This window comes from Borostomias antarcticus (assembly GCF_949987555.1).
Source record: "Borostomias antarcticus genome assembly, chromosome: 18".
Classification (NCBI taxonomy): Eukaryota; Metazoa; Chordata; class Actinopteri; order Stomiiformes; family Stomiidae; genus Borostomias; species Borostomias antarcticus.
The window spans coordinates 4,326,121-4,343,337 of record NC_140251.1 but is presented as its reverse complement, the minus strand read 5'-3'; the positions used below and the strand labels follow the sequence as shown (position 1 = coordinate 4,343,337).

Genomic DNA, 17,217 nt, shown 5'->3' with positions numbered 1-17,217 from the left:
AAAGTGAATATGTTAATTACGCAGATCCGCATAAACTGGTTGAATCTCTCCATGCTTAATAGATGAGGGATATCATATCGGATGTAGTGACTACAGTTTGTGAGGGAGGCTCACACCTCGATCCGTGGAGAGAAACAGATTGTGAGCTCACGTGATCAGGATGCCAGGATACCACAACTCTGCTGCTCGTCCCATTTCACCTCAATTTAAAGTACACACACACCGTGGCTGTAGTAGATCATTCTCTCTCTCTCTCTCGGGCTGGGTTTTAATACTATCTTTACATAGTTTTTTTTTATTTTTAAGGGTATGTGATTTATATTTTGTAGCATGTGATTTGTTGAATATTGTTAATTAAAGGTTTGTTAAAAATCAAAAAAAATCTCTCTCTCTCAGGCGGTGGTCAACACCATGTGTGGTTTTGGGGTCCAGACCCTGAACTATCTGGAGGCCACCAAGTCCATCTACCCAGTGGGCTGTGCAGACCAGGCAGTCATGTGGGTGGAGACCCATTTGCTCCTGGTTGGGGCCCTGGCCCTGGGTCTGGCACTGCCTCAGGTACAGCAACGCAAACACAAACACACACACACACACTCCCCTGATGCAGCGCAGGGCGATAGGCCTATATGTGGAAGACAACTTTTTTGGGGCTGGCATGTCTCGATGATTTATGAAGACTAAAGAGGTGTGTAGACTTCTGTGTGTATCCGAGTGTGCATGTGTTCAATTCAGCCAGCAATAAATTACTGCTCTCCGTCAGAGAGGGAAGTGTGTGAATTACCCATGAGCCCCGTCAAAACAATTACAATGATATTCACCACAGTCTAGCTTTGATATGTAGACACCACTCCCACCATTCTGTATTTACACTCATCACCCTGTGACCGCTGCTGAGTACCAATAGCTCATGTTTTTCACTCATTTGTATTTTAATGTCATTTTAATCAGTCAAACTGCCTGTATTAAGTGTGGATGAAAAAGTGAGGATCGGCCTATTGTATGAGTGCTATAGCTCAGAGTAACCGTGGACATGTCCTCGGTGAGAGAGACAGTTCTCTGGGGACCTTCAATGACTGTGTTGGTGGGTGAAGGCTGGCATGTTTTCCCTTTTCCAGATCGCTGGCATCGTCCTGTCCCAGATCCTGATCTCGCAGATCCAGGACGAGATCAGCTCAGTGCTGTAGGGAGGAGGGGAGGGCAAGAAGACTGCACTCTGAGAGGAGAGAGACCTACAGCCTCAGAGAGAGTATACTGTACAAGAGAGTCCTCTCCTCCACAGACATCTACAATTAATGACCTTCAGCACATCACATGTAACTCACTGTGCTCTGGTTCATCTGTACATTTGCGATAAATGACAACCAAAGGGCATACATTTGGAAGAGTTTATTTATTACAATATATAAATGGGTTTTTAACATAATTTTGTATTTATATTGACATGAAGAATATTTATTTCTCAAATGTGTTTATTTATATTTCAATGTGGTACATATGCTAATAAAATTTGGTCTATGAAATAAATCAATTTTGTGGCAATTTCTTGACACATCAGGACACAATATGTAATTATGCTAACATTTATGGCACAAAAGGATGTCATAAAATTACACAAAACAAAATGAATGATAGGAACCAACCAACAGTTGATGATTTTGGTCAATATTGATTACACTAGAGTATTTCAGCACTGTTAGCAGGTTCTGCTGTCTTTTAAGACCATAGGGATTGTGGTTACGACATTACCATACCACTCTTTAGCCAAACAAGACAGGAATAATGGAGGAGTATCCCCGAAGTAGCTTCATGTTTAGGCCTACACTAGTAAGCTACTACAGGCCAGCCCTGAGACCTGTCTACCCAATATGGAACTATGGTGACCAGGCTTGGTCCTCTGTCCCCTAGTCTTGCGATACCAGACGTTTGGGATCTCCGGCTTCTGAACATCTGGGGTTTTCTAAGTTGAAATAGTCACTAGGATGCCAGCGAGTACGGCCCGTAACAAGACCACACCTCCTGCTTTGGATTGGTTCAAGCCTGAACCAAGCTATGCCCTAAAGACTTTGGATTGGTTCAAACCTCAACAAAGCTCCGCCTTAAAGACTCCGGATTGGTTGTGCAATGCAGTTTTTTTTTTTTATCTGTTGGATTGATTCTGCAATGCAGTTTTTTTTAATCTCTTGGCTTGATTCTGCAATATAGTTTTTTTTTTAACGCGACGAGTTTAGAGACTCACTTGTGAGTCTATCTGTCCCCCAGCCCTGGCCCTTTGCCCTTTGCCCTCTACCCCGGCCCTCTGCCCCCAGGCTAGCAATGCAGAGCGTGGGCCCTCTGGATGAGCCGGTCAGTCAGGGGGGAGCTGGGTCTTACTGCATCACGCTCCACCAGCAGACACCTGGCAGCAGAAACACACACAGCAGAGACTGAGGTACATCTGACTGAACAGCCATACTGATCAATACTGAATTACAGAGTCTAATGAGTACACTGTGTGTGTGTGTGTGTGTGTGTGTGTGTGTGTGTGTGCGTGCGTGCGTGCGTGCATGTGCCCCAACCAGGCTGATCTCAGGCACAGCACGCGAAAGCTGTATGGTAGTTTTATAACATCTACGAGCACCAACCGATGTGCTTAATATGCCAAGGAACGGTAACTCGTGTAAAGTGGCAATTTGAAACAAAACAAGTCATTTTGAAGTGACCATTCCTCAGAATTCAGAGCTAAGAATCGTGAAGAAAACAACGGGATAAAATCGGACAGGAGAGGACACGGGAGGTGAGGAGATCAGACAGGTGAGGAGAGGAGACAGGAAGTGAGGAGATCAGACAGGAGGTGAGGAGAGGAGACAAGAGGTGAGGAGAGGAGACAGGAGGTGAGGAGATCAGACAGGAGGTAAGGAGTGGAGACAGGTGAGGAGAGGAGACAGGAGGTGAGGAGATCAGACAGGTGAGGAGAGGAGACAGGTGAGGAGAGGAGACAGGTGAGGAGAGGAGACAGGTGAGGAGAGGAGACAGGAGGTGAGGAGATCAGACATGAAGTGAGGAGAGGAGACAGGAGAAGAGGAGACAGAGGGAGAGGAGACAGGAAGAGAGGAAGAAGACGAGAAGAGAGGAAACACGAGAGGAGGAGACGGCTTGAAATGGTTAGGGGTGTGTGTGAGCCGGTTGTGGTGTTATTATAATTGTTTTCCAAAAGACTGACCTTTGGATTATCGGGGGGGGGGGGGGGGGAGATTGTGGACCCTTAGGATTTGTGTTTGACTACCCCTGATGTAGATAATGCAAGCAATGCCGTGTGTTTGTGTGTGTGTGTGTGTTTGTGTGTGTGTTTGTGTTTGTGTGTGTGTGTGTGTGTGTGTGTGTGTGCGCCCGGGCATGTGCGTGTGCATAACGCTACAGTGTTTGCAGTTATCATGGGAACATGAGGACATGGTGATGAAACGCAGCTGAAATTAGGACACACTAGATCCCCCCTCCCGCTGCCCCTCCCCCCCGGGAGCGAACCAACTAGGCCCAGATCGCCCTGGGTGAGACGGGAGCACAAACGCTGCACATTGCTGTCATTCTTCTTGGTACACAACACTGTACAACCAGCATCACTGGGGAAATGTACTGCCTTTCAACTAATTATTATCAGTGGTATTTCACTACTGTGATAAACAGTGTTAATATACCTAGCATAACTGTGCCTAATGCCCATAGCCGCAACACAGCCATACTGATAGTGGCAAAGAATCCAAACCTAGCGTGGGTTATGGCTGTAATAGGAGATGCAGTCTAACCAGGCTAGTCTGTGGGGTTATGGCTGTAATAGGAGGTGCAGTCTAACCTGGCTAGTTTGTGGGGTTATGGCTGTAATAGGAGGTGCAGTCTAACCAGGCTAGTCTGTGGGGTTATGGCTGTAATAGGAGGTGCAGTCTAACCTGGCTAGTTTGTGGGGTTATGGCTGTAATAGGAGGTGCAGTCTAACCTGGCTAGTTTGTGGGGTTATGGCTGTAATAGGAGGTGCAGTCTAACCAGGCTAGTTTGTGGGGTTATGGCTGTAATAGGAGGTGCAGTCTAACCTGGCTAGTTTGTGGTGGTGCTTCTCCCCTGACTTAATGGCTGCATGGATGAGGAGCTGATTGAAGACGTCCAGCTGAAAACCGTTAACACACAAACACGTTACACACAAACACGCTACACTCAACATGCTACACAATAACACACTGCACATAAACACGCTACGGACAAACACATTACACAAAGGAATACCATATGGGCCATATGTACTACTCTCTACTGAATGAGTCATCTGTCTCTATTGCTGTGCCTGGATAGCGTTGCTATAGTAAGTACACAATGTCCTTTGAACTACAGTATCCAACAGTAAGAGTTAACACATGGATAAATGATTCAACAGTTTATTGTTGTTGTTGCACTGTGCTTTGTATCCATTACTCTGCTGAAACAGTATGCTGATGGTCTAAATAACGGTTACAGACTCACTAAAGAATGAAAGGTTACAGACCCGAAAGAAAGATACTGTACAGTAGATACAGTAGACAGACAGACAGACAGACAGACAGACAGACAGACAGACAGACAGACAGACAGATAGATAGATAGATAGATCGATAGATAGACTTTATACTTTTTGTATTTGAAAACATACACTTACACAGCGTTTGCACTTTTGAGACAATTCCATTGGTTTCATTCATTTCAAGGGGCGCTCCAAGATTTTTTAAAATAAGCTTGTTGCATGCAGATGGTTCTAATTCATGCACTTCAGAAAATACACTCCCCAGTACATGTAAGTGCAAAAACAAGCTACAAGTAAATGTTCAAAATCTTGGAGTGCCCCAGCGTACATACATTGCGAGTCGGTTCGACACCAGTGTGTAGTGAGCCTACTACACAGAGCTGTGACCAGCTTCCTGTTTGGGATAGCCTCCTCTCTGTATCTGACCTGCGCGTAGCTGCCCCCTATCTGTGGGGTGCGGTAGCGTATGGGCAGTAGCAGGTCCACGGCGCGACTGTAGTTGCCCTGGTCGTACTCCAGCAGAGCCTGGCACATGGGAATGCCCAGGTCCCCTGCCAGCTGGTACTGCCAGTTCTCCTCAGGGTCTCTGGAGAAGTGGGGGTAGGAGGGGGGGGGGGGGGGGGTGGGCATACGATCTTAATCACAAACTTAATCAATATCCTTGGATCATTACTTGTCCAATCAGTTCTAGGTCTAAATAGAAACGTTTGATGGGAATAGACATCCACCATGAACAACACCTCATGAGACCGCTACTGTACATATGACATCATGGGACACTAGATCATACAGTAATACTTATTCACTCAACCAAGGACATGAAGCATTAAGTACTGAGGTATTGTAGAGTGCCTGCATTGACTACTGTATGTCTCTGAGCTGCTCGGCCATTTCAAAGAAGACACAGAGGCCATTTTAAGAAAAGTAGAGCATAGCTTAACAGATTTTAACTTTTTAACAGCTGTTTTGGCCCCAAAGGTGCTTTCCTCCCTTCCTCTCCTGTTATGTAACAGGCAGACATGGCGTCTTCTTGTGTTTGGAGTTCAGGGTCTCTTCGTTCTCCAGGGGTTTGCGGAGACGAACATGCGGTACGGAGACTGCCTGTCGTCGCTGTCAGCACACATTGCGGCCAGCGTCCGTCAAGAGAGTCACTCCTCTGACACTGCTCAGCTCTGTCCTCCATTCCATCTCTACTGTATCTCTCTCTCTCTTTTGCAGATCTCCCCTTTCTATTTTCTCTCTCTACCTCTCCTCTCTCTCTCCCCCCTCTCTGTTTTACTCCCACTCATGTTTCCCTCCTGATGTTACATAAAGGCTGAGTGGTTGTTATGCAAGGCAGTCAAACTGGGTGTGTGTGGGGGGGGGGAGGGTGATGGGATGGGGTGGTTGGGGGGGGATGATGGGATGGGGTGGTTTGGTGGGGATGGGGTGGTTGGGGGAGGGATGATGGGATGGGGTGGTTGGGGGGGGGGGGGGTGGTTGGGGGAGGGATGATGGGATGGGGTGGTTGGGGGGGGGGGGTGATGGGATGGGGTGGTTGGGGGGGGTCACCTGGCCCTCTCCCTGAGTCCCTCCACCAGCTGCTGGGCCGTCCCTGTCTCCTTGGCGCCCAGAGAGGCCATGAGGAAGTGGAGGTCGTTGAAAAGCAGCACGTGGTCGTCAGTGTGGGGCAGCGTGACCTGCTGCAGCTCCCGCCAGCGGTCCTTCACACACACACCTGACACACACACACACACACACACACACACACACACACACACACACACACACACACACACACAGAAATCCCAGTATCACACCCTACTTCTGTCAATGGAGAATAGAGGAGGTGTTGTGTATGTGTGTGGTTTGTGAATGAGTGTGGTTGTGTGACTGGACGTGCTGCTATGACTGATGAATGTGAAAGAGTGAGTGTCTTAATGTAATGCTAAGTCATCTGTATTGTACTTTGTTTTACTTATTATGTTTGTTGTTTTTATCTGTTACCTGTTTACAGGGACTGCAGATGCAAATTAGCCTAAGGCCAACTCTGGTGCGATGCATCAAATGTTTTTACATGTATGTTTTAATTGCACATGGTCCGTTCCAAATAAAATTGAAAAAAAAAGAAAAAAAAAAGTGTGTGTGTGTATGTGTCACCCTCCATTTCCAGTCTGTAGAGCAGAGAGCATGCATCCACCGTGTTCAGCATGGACCCAGAAGCCACAAGGCGCCTGGACACCTGGGGATGAGCGCACACACACACACACACACACACACACACACACACACACACACACACACACACACACACACACACAACACACACACACACACACACACACACACACACACACACACACACACACAGGGCTCACATCCTGGTTCCTCCTGTCCACATGTCAAAGTGTCCTTGGGCAAGACACTGAACCCCAAATTGCTCCCAGTGAGCAGGCAGGCACCTTGCATGGCAGCTGCCGCCATTGATGTGTGAATGTGTGTGTGAATGAGAATGAGAGGCCATTGTAAAGTGCTTTGGATAAAGGCGCTATACAAGTGCACTCTCTAATCTAAGAGTGGATTCTTCTGTTCTCTAACCTTAAGTGTTTTTACCCTTCAAATCTAAACAGATAAGCTAATAAAAGTGTATGAAGCAAAACAATGTAGATGTGTGATTGTGAGTGATATCATACATAACTTGATGTTTATTTATCTTATTATGTATTTATCTTATTATGTTTTGTTCTATTTCTAAACAGAATTCAAATAAAATACAATAAAACAATCCTGTACAAGTTTAATGGAACATGCTGTCTCCAGTAAAGCAAAGGACTATTATATTGTGTAAAAATAAACCGATGTGAACAGATAGCGTCTGCACACACAAAAACACAGCACCGCAACACCAGACTGCTCTCAGCAACGCTCCCCTAAGTGCTGCTGGAGGTTCCTGGAGCCTCTGTTCCATTCTGTTTGTGGGAAGACTGCATGTGCCGTGATGAGACGTGCGAGAGCACTAACCTGCATATCAAATATTCTCAGCGCTGCCTCGTAGTCCCCCTGCGGAGAGAAAAAAAACCCACAGCCAATTAAAAGTGTTAAAAAAATTACTGTAATCAGCTTTTAAAGGTACTGTGTTCAGCTTTACACACCACAAAGCACAAAGGAGATTCTAGCTCATAAACTGCATAGTCTGTCTGATGACGACGCGCTCGACTAGAGGAGCTTATTGTCTTACCTTCTCGATGAAGTAGAGTGCCCAGTGCCAATAGTTATGACAAGCCAGCATGTCGCATCCCTGCAGAGGAAACATATCAGACAAATGATTGTTTTACACACAGAGCTGGGTTCTGCCTCGGCAGGCCTGGTCACTGACTAGTCTCAATGGAAGAGGCCTACAGAAGATGTTTTAGAGAAGGAGAGGCTTTAGAGGCCTCTGAAGTACTGCACTGTACAGATGTAGTACATATTACAAATTTACAAGTTACAAATTACACTATAAGTACCATTTCCATACAGTACACAGATATGGGTATATATCTTCCACCTATCGGCATACTTTATAGAAATGGCACTTATAGTGTAATTTGTAAATTTGTAACTTGTAAATTTGTAAATTGGGTATCGGAGTTTATATGTATTGAGCATAACATTTCTGGCAGCAACATTTCCCTGTAACTGTACATGTACATTACACGTGACAAATAAAGAAATCTAGAATCTTGTAGTAATACTACATAGCACAAAGTAACAGCATATAATACAAAGTAATAGGTAGCAGCACTGCATCCTCAGCTAAAAGACAGAACAGCACACTGCAGGGAGAGAGATCTACAGTACAGAATCTACAGTAGACAGAACTGCAGGGAGAGAGATCTACAGTACAGAATCTACAGTAGACAGAACTGCAGGGAGAGAGATCTACAGCATCTACAGTAGACAGAACTGCAGGGAGAGAGATCTACAGCATCTACAGTAGCCAGAACTGTAGGGAGAGAGATCTACAGCATCTATAGTAGCCAGAGCTGCAGGGAGAGAGAAGCATCTACATTAGCCAGAACTGCAGGGAGAGAGAGAAGCATTGATAGTAGATAGAACTGCAGGGAGAGAGATCTACAGCATCTACAGTAGACAGAACTCCAGGGAGAGAGAAGCATCTACAGTAGACAGAACTCCAGGGAGAGAGAAGCATCTACAGTAGCCAGAACTGCAGGGAGAGAGAGAAGTATTGATAGTAGACAGAACTGCAGGGAGAGAGAGAAGTATTGATAGTAGACAGAACTGCAGGGAGAGAGAGAAGTATTGATAGTAGACAGGTCGCAGCAGCCACCTGCCAGTTCTTCTCGGTGTTCTCCATGAACTTGAGGCCCTTGTCCACCTCGACCTTCATCTCGTGGACGTGGGCGACGGAGTGGACACACCAGGCGTCCTCCGGGGTCAGGGCCAGGCCCTGGGTGGGGTGTGTGTGTGTGTGTGTGTGGGGGGGGGGGGGCAGGACAGAAGGGACAAGTAAGTCACTGGAACCACTAGAGTTCAGTGTTTTAAGCCATTAGGTCACATCAGAAACAACTGATTTAAAATTCTGAGCCCACAGTAAGTTCACAAACTAGAAACTAGACATGTGTGACTAGAAGTGCTGTACTAATGCATAACACTGGTGGCTGTACTAAGATAAGATGAGATAAGATAAGACTTTATTGATCCCCCAAGGGTGAAATTTGACATTTCAACAGTTGAAAACCACAGAAAGATTGTAGAGGAGATAAACACTAGATACAGATTAACAGAAAAGAAAGAGACACTAGATAAGGGGGGGGGGGGGGTCAACCCTGGTGTCTGTACTAACACACAACCCTAGTGAGGGTCAAGATGGACGCCTCACCTCTTTGGCCTCTTTCTCTGCCTGGTCATAGAACTGAGTCTCCAGAAGACCGAAGGAGTACAGTCCTTTCAGGTAGCTGCAGGCACAAGCAGAGAGCCTCAGAGCTCTCCCCTACACATTCAACACACCAGCTCCAATTCTTTTGGTATAATAATAAGAATAATAATAATAATCAGGATGTGTTTATTTGGTTGGATCATAGAGCTATCAAGTTACACATGATGCTGTGACTTCATGTGTAACATGGGTTTACACATGACCCTGGTCTCAGTTCTCTAGTAGGCCTAGGCTGGCATAGACCTAGTCTGAAATAACAAAGGGTAAAATAAGATCTTGTTACAAAGGACAAGCACCTTCAGTTGTTTGATTAGGGTCGGTGGGTTATTTGATAAGAACAGAGTGCAGAGACAGTCGATCATGCCTGACCCTGAACACAGAGAAAACAGTGACCATGTGCTTCTCAAACAGACAACGTCATAATGGGAGTCCCAACATTTATGTAAGAATGGGAGTTTTCCACAGGTCAAATGATAACAAATGTTGATGAGTATAAATACATAGGGGTCATCTTACAGTATATTCCTCCCTGGCCTTTAAAACATATTAGAAAGATGTGTCAAGAATAACATTGCAAACTGACGCCACAAAGAAACTCGCTGTCAACTGAAGCCGCCAGGATATCTGAAAGCTATGATCTTATCCTATATTCTGTACTGTATATCATCATGGTCACAGGCTAACAAGACTGCCCTAAATCCAATTACATCTCTCTACTGTGCGGAAGGTTTTGGATAGGAAACAACGACAGCACCACCATTGGGATGTACTTGACAAATATAAAATGTTAAGCTTTGACAATATGATCACGTTTTCCGGTATCCGTCTAGTGCACAAGATAATTCATAATGCATTAAATGACTTTGCGAGGCTCGCTCCGAGCTAGTGAGCAGGTCTGTCTCCAGGAAAGGCTGCAGCCTGCAATACCAAAACTAAGCTCTACGTTTTTTCAATCGGCGTCTTCATCAAAGCCATCAAAGAATGGAATAGACTCCCAGACAACATGACAAACATCACACTATCACACAAACTATCACCGTTTTTCTTCTGATGCCAAAAAATGGACTCTAAGCAACCAATTGTGTCAACACTGATAGAGGGTAGATGGGTGATTATAGCTACCTTTTTACTATTCATTTTCAGTGTTTTTTTTGTATTATACTTAGTACTGAGTAGGATGTGTCTTACTGTATTTACTGTGCAGGGTGTCCAGAATAGTTGTTAGGGTAAGGACGTGTGTGTGTGTGTGTGTGTGTGTGTGTGTGTGTGTGTGTGTGTGTGTGTGTGTGTGTGTGTGTGTGTGAGAGACTGTGGAGTACGTCAAACAGCAGGGTTCCTGGAAAGGTGGTTCTCAACAGCACTTAATTCTCTGTATGTTTTGTTTTGTATGTTTTCGTATGTTATCTGTATCATACCTGACATTTTGTACTACAGTGTTTTATCTTGTTTATTTGTTTACTGTTAGGACTACAGATTAAAATTAGGTTCCTGACATATCTGCAGCAATTATTCCATCAACCCAAACTCCCTTTTTAAGCTAAATGAACTAAACAGGAGGACTTTGTCTCAGTTGATCACACTAAGCACCAGCTCACAGAGGTAACAATGACTGTCAGGTAGGAGATACTGTACACAGGCCTCTGACCTCTACCTGGGGGGGGGGTATTCTATGCTAGAGAATGACCTTCCTTTCCACACATACTCCAGGGGCCCTTGTGTGTGTAGCATGTCCTGCTGGTCCTGCTGTACCTGTACAGGGGCATGTGGGGTTTCCAGTGGGGCAGCACCCTGGCCACAGAGTCCCTCATCTGGGTCTTGGCCCCCAGGTAGAAGAAGCCGTCATGGGCAAACTTCAGAGCCAGAAGGTCAGTGGGATGCTCCACTAGGATCTCCTCCCACACATCACAAGCCTTGGGGAAACTCCTGGGGAGTCACGCACACGCGCACACACACACACACACACACACACACACACACACACACACACACACACAAACACACACATTCCTTCACACCCTCAACATTACCCTCAGCCACTGCTAAATTCCAATAGCAAAAGGTGAAACCAGCTCATCTACACAAACACGCTTGGTAAATAGTGTTTTTTTTGCTGTAGTTTGTGTTTTTGAATGTGTATATTGTGTAGTTTTACCACACCCACACACACACACACACACTCACTCACACACACACACACACTCACACATACACACACACACACACACGCAAAGAATACAAAATATCTCTGCATTGCTAAGGCAGGCCAGTGTGACATCAAGAAAAGGCTCTATCAGAAGCATGTGACTGGGTCATAGGGAGAGATGGAGACAGAGAAAGGCTTAGTTGGAGGGAATAACACATCAGACACTAGCAGCATAAGGAGCTTTGTGTGTCTCTCTGGATGGCTGGGTGCATGAGCAGCGGATTCCTCTAACCTAGTTCTTCAGTCGATTCTCAAGATAAGATACTGTTTCAAACTTCAGCGTTTGGACCTCAACCTCTGTTCTCATCCAAGATAGTTTTTATAGCTTTGGTTTTGGCCTTTCAGCACATGTGAATACTCACAGGAATCAGCCAACTGCAGATAAACCCCCATAAGCATTCTGCACCCAGAGTGTACTGACTGAATTTAGACTACGATGTATTTGTATCCCTGAACCAAAAGCACACAGGCATGAAGTTCTCCATAAGTATATGTCTGCTAGCGTCTCCTGTCTCCCACCCCTTGGAGAAGAGCTCCATGGCGCTGACGTGGAGCCTCTCCCTGGGCGTGATGTCCTGGGCCTGGGCCAGATCCAGCGTCCTCCTCACCGCCCCCGCCAGGTCGGCGTCCAGGCGCATCGACTTCCCCGTGCCCACCAGCTCCAGCCCCGTGCTGATCACATGACCCATCACTGCAGGGAGGGACATCACACGGACATCACTTTTTCTTTTTTTTTTTACCCAGGCTGCATTTCAACTGCCCTACAGTATGTTTCAGCTGGGGCGTGAGTATAATGATTCTGCATTTTAGTTCAAGTTGTTTACTTCATTAACCCCAATTGCAGGTGTGAAATCACGGTGAACAAGATCGACTACGGCTCACCTCCCTCTGGCTTACCTGTGATATCAGAACTGAGGGGCAGTGAGGGACGGCAGATGGGAGGATACAACTATTATTAGAATTAGAAATGAAATCCAGCCGGCCAGAGATCAAAGCTATCATCAGCTGTGTGCTGGGAAGCAGACAGTTAGTTAATACTGTGGTTGAAACTAGCAGGTAGGCAAGGCTGGAGTCAGCAGGCTTATCAATGTGCTGGTGGGTCTTACAGTGACCAGTATCCTCCAGTGTGATGTGTCTTTGTCCAGTGTGGTGCGTCTTTAATGATGCTTCATGTGTGACATGACCCTGGTCTCAGTTCTCTAGTAGGCCTAGGCTGGCATAGACCTAGTCTGATATAGCACTGCTCTCACTGTAGGTCTACTTTGCTGGACTGGCTAGCCAGAGTTCTCAGCGTGTTGTTACATACCAAAGTCAGGGTCCGCAGCCTTGACAGCGGCCATGCAGCCCCCAATTCCTCCTAGCGTCTCATCGTTACGCCACGTCACATACTGGAGGCAGGACAAGGAAACGTGGCCAAGCCTTTAATAGGATTCTATTTCTCAAATAATTCTATTAAAATCCTGTTATTAAGATAATAATAATAATAATAATACATTTTATTTGTTTTGCACTTTACTTTTAGAAAAAAATCTCAAAGTGCTATAAAACAACAAAGTAGTTACAGCCAACTACATGGGAGGACAAAGAAAGACAAGATAAAATGAGCAAACAGGCATTTTAAAAACATGATATGGAAAGCATGCAACCTAAGAAAGCAGTCATCAGAACGCTTTTGTGAAAAGGTTTTTAGGTGTTTCTTAAAGGATTCTACAGACTGTGGTGCCCTGAGGTGGTCGGGGAGAGCGTTCCACAGCCTGGGGGCAGCTGAGCAGAAAGCCCGCGTGCCCATGGTTTTAAGGTGGATCTGTGGGGGTTTGAGGAGGTTTGAGGTGGAGGAGCAGAGGGTGCGTGAGGTTGTCTGGGGGGTGAGAAGATCCTTGAGGTAGGGAGGGGGGGGGGTGCGTTGCCATATATGCAGTGGGTGAGGAGGGAAACCTTGAAATCAATTCTGAGCGAGATGGGGAGCCAGTGAAGGGACTTGAGGATGAGGGTGATGTGATCATATTTTCACACCCTCATCAGGATCCTAGCAGCGCTGTTCTGTATACTGGAGCCTCTGAAGGTTGTAGCTAGGGATCCCGATGTGAATGTTGATTTTCCCGTTTGTTTGTGTGTGTGTGTGTGTGTGTGTGTGTGTGTGTGTGCGTGCGTGCGTGTGCGCACACGTGAAGGGCATGGTCATACCTGAGTAAGAATGGCGTCATACATCTTACAGGCTTCATTGCTAGAGGTGGACAATGGGAGACCTTCTGCCCTCCAGGCCTGTTACAGAAACATAACCACTTTCATTCTCCTTGGCGGGAGAACTGTCAACTCTCACGCACTGACCGTGAGACTCAAAATGCAATTCACAGCTTTCACACGCTCTCACATCCATTTTCTCACGCAGTGAAAGACATATTTTTAAGTGATAACATCGCCATGCGGCCGCAATATGGCGTTATCAGCGGTCAGAAAGGCAGGCAGGCAGACAGACAGCCAGCAGAGCGTCTGTGCTGACAGATTAAGTTTTCTGTCACCGCAGTGTTATCAGCACACGTGGCCGTGTCCCTGCACATTGAGGGTCTGCTACAGAATACAATAAAGCACACCAGAGTTAGAGCCTCCCATACAATACACAATATAAACCCTGTGACACAAATGGGATTAAGATAGCCTATCTGTACAGCTCAATACAGTTCAGCACTGCACATAAACTCAAGAGTTCAAAATGGTTCAGTGTTTGAATTTAACTAGTTTGGGTCTTCCGTTTCTCACTTTAAATAGAGGAAAGTATTTAATCCAGTTTTATTAATCCTATTGATTTACAGTACTTTCTGTGTTTGCAGAATCAGAATCAGTGTATTGCCACAGTAGTGTAGTGCCTACAGTAACAGCATGTTACTGTATATTCAACTCATTCAACAATCCATTGATTTTAGGCCTGTATCTTAATGGCAGTTTGACAGTTGATTGTCCAATGTCAGGAGGATAAGACTAGTGTTGATAGTCTGCATGTAGCTACAAAACATTATCTTGCATGGATTCGATGGATAGTTCTGACAGGTTAACTCTACTGGCATCTAAAGAATACTTTAGTTTAGCAGCCAGGCTAGACAGGCCATCTTCAAATGAGACTTTTGAATCAATCAATGATTAATAGCTTAATTTAACTGCCAAAGTGTCAGAAGATGAACTGCCGTAGTCGTATCAGTGTGAAAGCACGTCTGACATAATCAATAAGAAATATATGACAAACGCAAACAAAATAGTTCAGCTAAGAACCTTTTACCTCTCTTCTATTTCTGGCTTTCTAGTTAGATTTTTTTTTCAAGAGTAGCCTACTGCTTTCTGGACAAAATTATCCTGCGGGACTATCCACTGTTTTTGATCAATGTGTTTTTCTCATTAATTTGGCCTACTTTCCATACCATAATGTTATTATTGTTTGTAGATGGAGTACTGTACTCACCAGAGTCTCCTGAGAGTCCTATTTCCCAATGCCCCACCCAACCCTGCCCCACACTCCACAAAATAAGGCTACTCCATAAATTCATTGGAAGGAAACAGTCTCTGAAATTAACTGGCAAGAACCCCAGAAACCTGCTTGGTCTCCTGATTTAGGCTATGATGATGATAAGTATGCTGATCAACCATATTTATTCATCATTAACCTTGACTTAGCTTTTCATCTATAAATGCAGTAAAATTGTGGATTTGGCTGCAGAACTTCTTTAACAATATTATGTAATGTCACAGAACAGTAGGCCTAAAAATGCACCGACTTCATAGCGTACCAAATCTCACTCCAAACTAAACTGAGAAGGTGGCAACGTTGCTGACAGCCGGTCAACAGAAGCAAGCCCCGCCCCTGGCATAAGCTGAGTCGGCTTTGGCGAGATATTCAGAAAAATATAACAAAAAAAACATTGCATGCATGCACCCCCTACAGGAGCAAGGGCCACGTTCCGAATCGAATACTTCCATACGTTATAGTATGGCAAAAATGTATGTACAGTAGCAGCATGTCCCAATACATAGTAGGCCTATGCCATATGCAGTATGGTAAAAAAAAAAATATATATATATATCAGGATGTCCTACTACATCCGGTCGTATTTTGCAGTAAAGTCAGCACACTTATAGGGCTTGGGAAAATGTAGTCCCAGACACGACCATCTTGTTTCTACACAGGTGTATCTATTCTCTGATTGCATAGGATTCTATGCAGTAGAGCCAATCAGACAAATAGATACACCTGTGTAGAAACAAGATGGTCGTGTCTGGGACTACATTTTCCCAAGCCCTATAGAAGACTTTTCTGGCTATTCTGACCCACAATCCTGTGCTCAGCGGAAATTACTTAATTGTGCAAGTCGGTTTTTTATAGCTTCATTGTTGCGACAGCTGTGGACGAATCAAACCATGGATGTATTAATAGAATTAAACGAATGTCGATTTGGCTTTATGGTCTGCGACGGATGTGGTCAAATTTCAAGGCGCAGTGTTATGACAAGTAGTTTTCAATTGGATGTGTAGTACATAGGCTACTTTTTAGGGGCAGCTGTAGTAGGCTACTGGTAGTAAAAAGTAGCAGTATGCGATTCGAAACGCAGCCTAGGACTTGCTCAGAACAGTAGAGTGGTAGCCTTGTGAGAACATCCTGATCTCGCGAGCTTATGTTCAATTTCGGCATGGACTTTTTCCACCACTTATCGTGAACGATTTCTCTCCGATTACATTTACATCGGGCCAATCAGTCTGCCAAAGCAACGAGCAGTACATTAGTAGAATAAACACAGCCAAGCCAAGAGTGCAAGAGTGCAGTTGTTGCAGAAATTGTCTCAATAATAACAAGAACCAGAGTATGCACTGAGTTTCTCGGAGGAATAGACGTTATTGTGGTTCGACTGGATTTGACAAAAGTTTTGTTACGCTGATTGGCTGAAGGAGTCTGGCAAGTACTCCCGCCCACTGAAATCGTTGGAGACAGGGACGTCCAGACTGATCTGCAGAGAGAAACAGAATGCGAGCTCGCAAGATCAGGACGGTCTCGAGGCTGTCAGACGCGCGCACACCAGTGTGACGCGTATCAATATCTTGAATCCCCATAAGTTGCCACAACATTGCTTTCATTTCATCGTGGGCTAGTTAAATCATGCAATAAGGTTGTGGTAGAACGTCATAGGCAGTCGTCAACACACACCGTAGCCTACTTCATGCCAGGACAAGAGTTCATCGCATCGTTCATCTTACCTTGCAGTCTCTAAAACTAGATGCAAACATTATTGTATTCGACCAAGAGCACAGCTCAACCTTCCTGGCAGGGTTAAGATCTGCGACTGGGTTCAGTGTTCAGATCAGAGGAACTTAACAACACGTGCCCTAACCCGAGGCAAAGGTGACGGGCGGATCGCGGGGAAACCCGGAGTGGAGTTGTGACTGACTGGCTAGATTGGGAATACAGTTCTGCAACACTGTGAAACAAAATAGATATCAACAGATGTTTAAGAACAACTGCATTGTTTTATTGCCATTTCAGCATACATCCAACACCCTAAGCAATTTAGCTAGATGAAGCATTTACATAGAGAT

General features: G+C 45.2%; 2 protein-coding genes across 4 annotated transcripts in view; one reads left to right on the top strand and one right to left on the bottom strand.

The window, feature by feature from the left end:
- tspan33b (tetraspanin 33b) overlaps positions 1-1,184 on the top strand; it is a gene marked incomplete at its 3' end in the record, with an annotated part of 16,121 nt that extends 14,937 nt beyond the window's left edge. Inside the window, exons 7-8 of the mRNA XM_084452948.1 lie at positions 397-558; positions 1,116-1,184. Of these exons, the coding sequence (XP_084309074.1) occupies positions 397-558; positions 1,116-1,184 (231 nt within the window). The remainder of the gene's footprint in view (positions 1-396; positions 559-1,115) is intronic.
- A 202-nt stretch (positions 1,185-1,386) lies between these two features.
- ttc38 (tetratricopeptide repeat domain 38) lies at positions 1,387-17,007 on the bottom strand. Of its 3 annotated transcripts, none has more exons than XM_084452902.1 (14): positions 16,879-17,007; positions 13,828-13,905; positions 12,950-13,031; positions 12,163-12,334; positions 11,190-11,363; positions 9,384-9,459; positions 8,832-8,951; positions 7,740-7,799; positions 7,523-7,561; positions 6,662-6,743; positions 6,074-6,239; positions 4,855-5,108; positions 4,062-4,135; positions 1,387-2,395 (listed from the first exon to the last, which is right to left on the bottom strand). In XM_084452902.1, exons 1-13 carry the CDS (start codon positions 16,906-16,908, stop codon positions 4,095-4,097), a joined length of 1,374 nt encoding a protein of 457 aa, XP_084309028.1. In that variant the 5' UTR covers positions 16,909-17,007; the 3' UTR covers positions 1,387-2,395; positions 4,062-4,094. The 3 variants fall into 3 exon arrangements, with proteins under 3 accessions (XP_084309028.1, XP_084309027.1, XP_084309029.1); XM_084452901.1 differs by having other exon boundaries at positions 4,949-5,108; XM_084452903.1 differs by having other exon boundaries at positions 4,949-5,108; positions 16,829-16,944.
- Between the last annotated feature and the right edge of the window lie 210 nt (positions 17,008-17,217).

Excerpts from the sequence above, each read along its gene's own strand:
- ttc38 (XM_084452901.1), bottom strand. The coding sequence starts at position 16,908 with ATGTTTGCATCTAGTTTTAGAGACTGCAAG. Across the intron at positions 13,906-16,878 it reads CTAGTTTTAGAGACTGCAAG|GCCTGGAGGGCAGAAGGTCT; the intron begins GTAAGATGAACG and ends TTTCTGTAACAG. Across the intron at positions 9,460-11,189 it reads CCCCACATGCCCCTGTACAG|CTACCTGAAAGGACTGTACT; the intron begins GTACAGCAGGAC and ends TTGTGCCTGCAG.